General features: G+C 38.9%; 2 protein-coding genes across 2 annotated transcripts in view; one reads left to right on the top strand and one right to left on the bottom strand.

Moving 5' to 3' along the window:
- Positions 1-930, bottom strand: part of LOC138055849 (uncharacterized) — a 2,869-nt gene extending 1,939 nt beyond the window's left edge. Inside the window, exon 1 of the mRNA XM_068901718.1 lies at positions 804-930. Within this exon, the coding sequence (XP_068757819.1) occupies positions 804-930 (127 nt within the window). The remainder of the gene's footprint in view (positions 1-803) is intronic.
- Positions 931-5,019: 4,089 nt separating this feature from the next.
- Positions 5,020-10,000, top strand: part of LOC138056915 (dynein axonemal heavy chain 6-like) — a 94,440-nt gene continuing 89,459 nt past the window's right edge. Inside the window, 6 exon segments of the mRNA XM_068902865.1 lie at positions 5,020-5,356; positions 6,133-6,165; positions 7,029-7,492; positions 8,398-8,610; positions 9,293-9,347; positions 9,557-9,691. Coding sequence (XP_068758966.1) covers positions 5,174-5,356; positions 6,133-6,165; positions 7,029-7,492; positions 8,398-8,610; positions 9,293-9,347; positions 9,557-9,691 — 1,083 coding nt within the window. The 5' untranslated portion in view covers positions 5,020-5,173.

The following is a 10,000-nucleotide window of genomic DNA, read 5'->3' as shown; positions in this document are numbered from 1 at the left end:
CTTTATATACACAAACCTAAGTATCTCGCCTTATTTTGGAGTATCTATTCTCGTCACAACCAAAACATTTCAAGGGCATTGAACAATGCAAAAATCTTTGATTTTCAGTTATAGTGTAGTGATTTTTTGTCTTTTTCTTTGTCTATCGTTGCTCCGATTTTTTCGTATTTTGCCTTCTTTTTCTTTGCTTTGAGTGATAAGTCAAGTTGTTGCTTCACAAGCAATGCCTTTCACGCTTTGTGGCCTCATTTATAAGCGCCAGTAAGCGAAACAACTGTCAAAAAGCAAAAGGAACTCTTGAAATGTTTTATCGGCTGGTGAAATGGCTCTATTTTTCTTGGTTCTGTTGTTACAGAAATAGTTAGGGAGTTTCAAACTGTTGACGCACTTTTAGCGCCTGCTTAAGTTGGCAGCAAGCTTTGCGCGTGGAGTAAACCGACTTTTCGCGCGTCCTCAACTTTACAGCACTCTATGCGCGTAGAGTAAACGCACTTTTTTCACTCACTCAACTTAACAGCACGTTATGTGCGTGGCGCTACGAACGCAGACCGAAAAAAAGACGACACTTTTCATTACTTTATGTCACATAAAATTACGGTAATGTTGGGTAAATCGCTATTTTCCAAACGTTTAAGTCTGCCCAAAAGACAAATTTTATGAAACTTAATTAACGAAACTTACTTACACTTTTCGAGCAAACAATGATCTGATTATAATGTTTAATGAACGTTTTTTTGTTTGCGGGGATTGTGCAGTCTGTAATATGAAGACACTCTTACAAAATTGCTTTACTCCATACTTACCAACAAAGAAGTATTTTACTATCAGAAACAATCCTATTCCAGCAACGGCGTAAACGGATAAACACCTCACAAGATAATCCATGAAAGTTTCTGTTCTAATATCGCGATGAATCTTTGCTGAATCCATCGAAAATTTCATTTGTCCGATGATAGTTCGAAGCTTTTCAATCCAAAGTTGTTGTTTTATAGCTTGAATTGTCAAATATTACAACCTCGGCACATTCCTTATCAACTGCTTCTTCGATTAGGGAAAAAATATTCCTTTGGACTGAAAGACTGGGGAAAACGGAGATATTTCTTCAGGGTCAAGAAACAAAGAATAAAAATAAAATCAATGCAGAGAGCGGTGTAAGCATTTGATTCTCACAGCCTGGTTTCTCGCGCCTAAGCATCCCTAGAATGCTAAGCCTCGGGTTGATGGAATTTGAAAACAGTTTGAAATTCCCCGAGATAGCGAAACCTTCAACTCTTTCCGATAAAAATAAGAGTCAAACGCTTTAAAATTTGGGAATTATCTAGCCGAAAAGGAATTTAACATGCATTTTTCGCCAAACCATTGATTCTATTTAACTGTAGTTTGCTTGAATTAACACTTTCAGTTTTCAAGTTAGGGTCATTTAATTCTTTACCGCTCAGCGGTACAAACGAAACCTACTGAACTGTAAGGCCATGGCAGAGCGGACTCGGACAATAAATCCGGCGAAGAAAACACGGATGAGGAAATCTTGCACTTCAATAAATGTTACGTTATCCAGTCAACGAAAGCATCCTGTAGTGAAAGCAGTTGTAAGACTTTTCTTTCTTAAATAAATCCAGCGTTCTAAGGTAAAGCCTTCATATTTGTTATAGAATTCATGAACTGCAATTTTCAGCGTTTACATTAAGTATAAAAACCTATCAAAATTCGTAAGCTATCAGTTTCCTCGAAAGAATACAAGTGGCAATTTAATGTATTTAGAGAATATAATGACTAAAGCGTGGTTTTCACTAGCGACGCCAACACAAGTGCAATCATACGAGCCCTTATTTCACCGTGAAAATAAAACGTGGTTGACGCTGAAGAATAAAAGCGCAAGCTCGAGCACAATGATCAGAATTTTTCCTTTTTCTTGCAATTGCAGTGCTTGCGATAATTCTTGCCTTCGCTTGCGTCGTGTGAAAACGAAACGCAGCATAAGCACAAGGAAATTTGTTGCGTCTGGTCAATTAAAGCACACGTTCTAGATTCCCTGCGTTTGAACATTTGAACAAAATGGCGGTTGCTGTGGTTGATTTTGATGCTTATGTTGATGTTCCTGTTCACTAGCATAAGCTGCTTATTTTTGTACTTATACTAGAGTCGCTATAGTGAAAACCAGGCTTTTAAGACGTCAGTCAGCCAGGCATAAAGAGGGAGAAGAATTTTAAGAAGAAGCGGTTTTATATTGAAATATCTATCCTTTTTTAAATCGAAATCATTCTTTACTTTCAAAAAACTATGATAGTGGAAGAATACGTTCTAGTGCTACAAAGAAACCCAACCATATCTGGAATTGAAACTGCATGGATCTTCTGTAGAACGAAGAAATTTAAGTGACCGGGCTATGAATAAAATATAAAATTTGATTTTGTTAGTGTTTGCTGAAAAACATGGCTGTCCACGACGAATTACCATCATCTGAATCGTACATGGACATGTTTTCGAACTCAGAGTGAGTATCTGTTTAATGTGGCAACCGTGAGTAGCCATTGCCGGTCTAAGATAACGACGATAAACCAGAGTTTTTGACAAATCAGTCTATACCAGGCTGAGATAAAGGCATATCGTTAAACTGCTGGAGACGATCAGTCATTTCGCTACCCGGAAGTCTCACCACTTATCAGCAACTTTGACCAATAACACGGTTACAAAAGGTCACGCTCACAGCTAATAAGACAAGAGGAGTGCCTGGTAGCGAAATGACTTGTGGCCATACTTTCTGGTGGCGAGATGAGTAGTTCTTAACCATATCGAGATAAACGTAATTTAAAAGGATGCTCCAAGAATTTGTCATTACTAACAGGTGTTGTTGAGAAATTGTAAAGGCGTTACAAAAGACATTAAAAATTATTGCAGTAGCATGATGTTGCATTTGTCATGCGTGAAATGCTTAGCCTAAAGGGATAAGGAATCGATCATAGAGAGGACATTCTTGGCCCCAGAACCCTCCATTTCTTTTAGGCGTCTCGCCGCCCACGTGACCAAAAGAACCGGCGGGCTCTGGGGAGAATGTAGAGAGGGTGGATTCTTGGGTCCAGACTCTCGTAGGACTTTTTATCGGGGCCTTAAATAACTGTGGAAAAGGTGCCTTCTTTAATTTTCACTAGTATCGACTTGTGCTTACACTTTCAAGTCTGTGTCTGCAATACAAGTGCGAGGCTAGAGAGAAGAACAGTCATCTTAGAAGAAGTCCATCATCTCATTTATTTACCGGGGATAGCATTACCATTAAATTATTTTAGTATCACCCAACTAGTGGACTAATGCAAATCCTGAATCTTGATTTGCTACGCTACTAGATGACTATTAGTAATAGTCCTCGAGTAGTGAAAAGCGTGACGTTTTCTTTCGTTTTATTCCCAAATAAATATTTCTTCACCTTGCGTTTGCTAATTTTGCTATTGCCTTTTCTGTCCGACTAGTTGGGTGATACTAAAACAATTAGACCTTTCGCTCTCGAGGGCCACGAGCCATTATAGCCCATTCGGCTTCGCCTCATGGGCTATTGACCCGTAGGCCTTGCGGGCTACGGGTCTAATTGTTAAATATCTCTCAGATAGTACGCTCGCTGTGATTGGCTAAATTAGCTGACCAGTAACCAGCCTTCTTCAGGTACAATGAGAGTTTACATTGGATGGCTTCGATGTACATATATATAGTGAATTTATGTTGTCAATGCAATGAAAACTCTCATTGTACCTGAAGAAGGCTGGTTTATGGCCAACCGAAGTATTGCACACCACTAAAATCAAATCTACGTTGTATCGGCTCTTGCTCAAAATATTTAAACTTCTCAACTTGTAACTACGCCGATCAGATCAAGCCACTGATCCAACGTACACCAACAAGAAGACTGTCCACGGTTGCTTGCTTCAAAACTCCACAGTACGGTCCGCTGTACAGCCCGCCGGCTAAATTTGAAATTTTGATAAAACATTCTCTAGCGAGTTTTTCATGTCGTTCATGTTACGTAAACTTGTAAAACTGTTTCAATCTTGCAAGAATCTATTTCAAAAAGCCAAGAAGATTTATTCGTTTTTTGGACTTTGACGCGCAATCGTTGTGGCAGTTGAACCTGAAATAGACTGGGAACTAGCGAATTTAAAAGACAATCAAATACGTTAGTTTCCAGTCCATTTCAGCGGTATTTGACGGTATTTGAATTTAACTTTATACGGGAACTGGTGCGGTCAGTTAGTCGAGCATCGATCTGCCATGCGGGAGGTCGTAAATTCGACTCCGGCCAAACCAACACTCCGGGTCTTCAAATAACTGAGGATAATGTTCTGCTTTTGTAATAACAGCCGCAAATGATTAGACTTTCAAGTCTTCTCGGATATAAGGATTATAAACCGTAGGCTCCGTCTCACAAATATCTTCCATATTTATAAGTTCACTATGAGACGTTAAAGAACCCACACACTATTCGAGAAGAGTAGGGGATGAAGTTTCCGGTGTTGTGGCTGCGAGCGTGTTCTTTCCAGCAGAAGTGGCCGGCCTGGCTTAATGTCTCTCTCTACGCTTCAGCACCTGGCCATAGTTGCTCAAACGATGGATAGCGCTATCCACCGGATAAATCACTATCCAGCGGATAAACACTAGCAAAACCGACTGAGTTATCTAGTGGATGGTACACCTAAATCCCCTACTTATTATGGCAAACAAAACGGTCTCTTCAAAAAGTTTCGACTTGTGCACATGCGTAGAACCATCTGTTTGTAAATTAACGTATACCATATAGAATGCACCATGATTTGAAACACCTTATGAATAAATGAAACCAGAATTGAGCGTTAGGAAGTTCTTTATTGAGCGATTTCAAACTTTAAAGTTCCTCGTCAAGTTAAATTTTCTATTCATTTATTTCCTTTTGATTTCATTTCTTTTCACTTTTTTCGCATGACACCGAGGCTCTTCGTTGACAATAGAGACCGTAACGTAGCAACTTTATGTAGAAACAAAATGGCGGACAAACTTTGCATCTAAAACTCAAAATTGCAAGTTTTTCTCTGTAATTGTTGTGGAATTAGTGCGTATTTCGTACTTTATTGAAACGTCTTTACAAACGTGATGGAATAGTCTTAAAAGGAAAGCTAATTGGTTCGAGTTAGCCGTTATTTTGGGGACCGAAATGGCGCAAAATGGTACAAGCACATTTACGAACGGTCGAAGAAAGCCAGCAAACAATGGGGGATTCTCTTTGCCAGGGATCGACGAGAATGAGCTTCGTGCACGAATTTATGCAAAACCACAGCTTAAGCCGAATCCTAGAGCGCTTAAATTCAGTGGCCCGACTCCTGTTCAGCTGAAGAAGGTAATTACAGTACAGTGCTTAGTTTAATGTATACACGGAGACACGTAATTTCCACATGATTCATTCAGTGGCGTAATGAGCTTTTACATTGCATGCATGATCGCAAGCTGCAACTGTTAGCATCGTGAAATGATTTACTAGCCCTACCAAAAAAGATTTCCGAATGAATAGATCTCAAATTTTCTTAAATCATTAGTAGATATCATGGAAAGTAATTTTTAATCACGGCCTGAAGGCCGTCTGAGTCACAAGCTACATTTGGTACTTGCTTTCTTGACGATCGCGCATGCTGATCGAAAAATAGAAGTGTGTTTTGTAAGCCAAGATTAAGAGTGCATTTCAATTTTGTCAAATCTGTGTTCACAATGAAGTGAAATTGATTTAAACAAATGTACATTTCAAAGAAAACAAATGGGTTTGAAATCAATTGTCACGTTAATTAATGAACTATAGTCTTGACTTGTGCTGGTATCAGTTATTTCTTCAAATTTTTCGTTTATAGGAAAGGCAATTATATTTTACAAATCATTGACGAAAAAATTCAGAACTGCCAGGTCTTGATAAAGAATGGGATCAGCAGGACTGAGCTAAAACATCAGGCCCCAGTTTTTCAAAAGGTGGATAACGCTGTCTACCGGATAAATCACTATCCATTGGAAAGCGCAATTGATTTCGCTATTAGTTATCCACTGGATAGTGATTTATCCGGCGGATAGCGCTATCCACCTTTTAAACAAGTGGGACCTAGTCTAATTTATGTTGCACTGTTATTTCAGAATGTACCAACGGCACCAAAACTTGAACCTTTGGTGAGTAATAAATTTTTAGCAATGTTTCAGTTATAAGTGCTTTAATAATATTAACGTCATCATTGTCATCATCATAATTATCATTAATGGTGACAGACAGTGCCAATTGTCACTGTCGCCATCACCGTCACTGCCGTCGCCAGCCCTGCCACCGCGGAGTCAACATCATCATCTCCATTGTCACCACGACGATTTCGATCATCATCATCATCATCATCATCTTCATTCTCATTGCCAGTATCTTTACACCATTGTCATTGTCGGCATTATCCAGGGCTGTTGCTAAGAGCCAGCTGTCAGTGAAAATCGCTGCTTGAGAAAGGGGTGCTTGCCGGCTAAATTTTGGCCATCGGTCGAAGTGACTGAGAAGATTGCAAATTATTCTCTACAAAGTTTAAAAGTCATTCGATGTGTGAATAAAAAAAAAATTGAATATCTTTTAGTATACGGAATTATTGCTAGAATTCGTTGATACTAGAAATGAAATAAAAGTGTTGTTTTAAGTACTGTTGTGCATGTACTCTCTTTCCCTGTATTTGCCATCTTGAAGAATGCCGGGTGTTGCGAGACACTGGGAACAATCTTGTTAACAGGTCCCTTTGATGCTTAGAGCACAAACTTACCACCTCAATAGAACCTCCAACAGGATGAAGTTGTTCTTAGCTACATCCCTAATTGTATCCACCATTGTCTCCCTAACCCTAGTTTATCATCATAACTAATTGGTCATCACTTAATGATAACATTATTATCATTCATTGGAAAATATGTGCAGGTGTATACCAGTATTTTAAATAGTATAATTTATACATGTCAAGGTAAATAGTAATCTCATTATAATTTTATGCCTGTTTACTTTTCAGCCAAATCTTGCAAGATATCAAGAAAAACAGAGAAGTCTTCCTTACACATCCCCTGCTGGAAAAACAAAATCCCCCACACCTCCCCCTTCGTCTGAACCGGACAAGAAGAAGACCCGCAGAAGAGATGTTGTGGAGCCCCTTGAGCGCACAACATCCCCACTACCAAACTTGCCATATCATCTGAAAAGTCAGCAAGAGAAAATTGATTCAGTGGCTCAGATAAATTCCATGGCTTCAGATCGCCAACTCTCACCAAAGCAGAGGGTGACTTTATTCACAGAGCCTGTTGTGATTAGCAGTGCTTCTCCCACGCCACCGAGGCCTAGGACTGATGCGATACCTGAAGGCTTAACAGATCCACTTCAGATCATAAGCTCAATACGAGGGAATTCTAAGCTTGGTTTCCTTTACATGACGCCTGCTGTTGATAAATCATCAATCTTGTACAATCCCTACAATCTCAAGTAAGTTGACGAATAAAGTCTGATAAAACTCTTGTCATTAAAATTTGTCCGCTATCAACACCAACACAACATTTATTTCACTGTAAGAGTGAACTCATGATCACCCCTTTGAAAAAGTTGTCTCTAGGCCTAATGTAAATCCTGAAGGCCTTGCCAACAATTTTCATTTGCTGGTAGGCTTATGAATTCCCAGGATTTTCAACTGAAGTACAATGTAAGTTACAGGGAAGGGTTCCAAGACTTAGTGTGAAGCAAGGAGCCAAGGAGCCAAGTTGGTTTGTTTCGAAGTATCCAAGAGTCAAAATGTTTGTTGTGGTTGGGGAATGAAACGTTCAGTGGCTCCATCAGCAGCGTTTGTAGACCAGATACATGTATGTTAAAAAATGCACGTCATTAGATTCACAATATGATTTTGATAAGTGCCATGAAGTGTTCACTTTCTCTGTCCCCAAGTTCAACATCATCTATATCAGTAAGTTCTGTCAGACAATAAACAGCTGCCTTTACCCTCGCCAAAAAGTAATGCTAACTCTGACTTACAGTTTAATAGTCCTCATTGCTAAAAATAGGTTGCAAATGCATACTTAGGTTTAAATTAAACCCATTGACCCTTAAATCACCTCCCTCAATAAAATCACCTCCCCATATCTCACTCCTTTCAGTCAATGGGTTAACCCATTGACTCCGGGGGTACCCCATTGACAAGTAAACTCGTCTGGCGTTAGACAGAGTAAAATACTAAGTATGGCCGGTTTAGGGGTGATAGGATTTAATAAAGAAAGAACATTTCCTCTAGCATCTAGTTACGTAGTAACAATTATTGTTTATGACAGCCCTGTCTGCACATAACCTTTTAATTGGTGGTTGTCAAATAATCACTTGACATTTAATTTTCTTTTTAACAGGATTGTGAAACACTCAGAGATCAACCACTCAGACTACTACACCATAAGCACAGAGGGAGTCACTCACCTGCGTGACAATGAAGCTGAATTCACTGCTCTTGAACGTTGGGAAAAGGAATATAAAGACTACAAACAGCTTGTCAAGATTCCCACTTTTGCTAACTTCAGAATGTGGAAGGCCTTCGTGGTGTGGAGGAAGAATGTTAAAACAAAGTAAGGCAAACATTTTAAAAAAGAGAACTTTTTTAACAGTATTTTTAATAAATAAATGACAGTACTAAATTAAATTGCCCCTAACCTGAAATTTCAGCATTTTAGACTGTATAATTCGTGTTAAATCTTTGCCATTTTTATTGTTATGTACAATTACTTTTAAAAAGTTGGAGAAGTTATAGAGAGTTACATGACTATTAATGGTAAGTTGGCTGTTGTTTCTCCCATGGCTGAGCTAATCTGACAAGCCTTGGTCTCTCCTTGAGATGACATCACAGACTGCTTTGCATATTGGTTTGACAGAATTTTTGCATTGCAAGGCAGTTTGTGACAGCATCCCAAGAATATTGGGCATACCTCTCAATGGGGGTGGTAGCATTTTAAGCTTTTCAGGGCTAGGGTGTGAGTCCCTGTCACAAGGCTGTGGGAATCTCAGGGTTATTGCCTTTGGCATTCAATTGCTTGGCCTTTCATTAAGAACATAATTAATACCAATGCTTCTTCTTTGCCTTTCCACCCTTCCCTCCCCTTATTTTTGTAAGTATCAATTGAAATTAATGTAAGTATCAAATCTCAGGGTTTTTATGGTTTTCTCTCTTTCCTTGAATGATGGTGCTCAGTGTATGATATTTGCACACCTTCCTGGTTTAATTGATTTTGTCTCATATTCTTTTGAATATAGGAAAATTACTCAGTGCAAAAACCAGCTTCAAGAAAATCTTTTCATCGTCAATGCTGTAAGTATTATGATCTCATTAATTTTATATTTAAGGTACAATGATGCTGCTCAGTAGTTTCTTCAATCTGAGCATTCGATTAATTCTTGCACAAAATTATTGCAAGCTGGTGATATGTCAGACTTTGACCTGGATGAACTTGCTCTTTATATTTTATATTGTTGTTGTGAACTAATTTTTAGCTGACATTTAATCTTTCTTTATAATAGTCTCTGCGCCCTGCTCTTCTCAATGTACGTGAAATGTGTTACCGTATCAGTGACATGGGGCTGTGCAAAGTAGAGAAAGGGCACACATATACATTGGATGAGTTCCGTAGTGCTCAATTTGAACAACTTGAAGAGGTAGGCATCATAAATTATTATGATCATCAATATCATCCTCATGTCATTGTCATCATCATCATCATCATCATTTTCTCACTTTCGCGAGAAACGATTACTGTAATTTTTACCGTCCTTTTTGGGTCTGTCATTGACCCTCATCTCAATTAAGCCAGCCCTTGGAGAAAATGAAATTCCCATGGCTGGTAGCCTCCATAGCTGGAGGGAGTTTTGTTGCGGGAGACAAATAAAGAGGGCATTAAGCCACATGCGAAGAGTGAGTAGGTACGCTGTGAAAGCACCCCTCTCATTCTCCGGTTGTTAATTTTG

The sequence above is a fragment of the Montipora capricornis genome, chromosome 7, assembly GCF_036669925.1.
Source record: "Montipora capricornis isolate CH-2021 chromosome 7, ASM3666992v2, whole genome shotgun sequence".
Taxonomy (NCBI): Eukaryota; Metazoa; Cnidaria; class Anthozoa; order Scleractinia; family Acroporidae; genus Montipora; species Montipora capricornis.
Note: the sequence above shows the minus strand (reverse complement) of the source record. Positions and strands in the feature narration are given on the sequence as shown.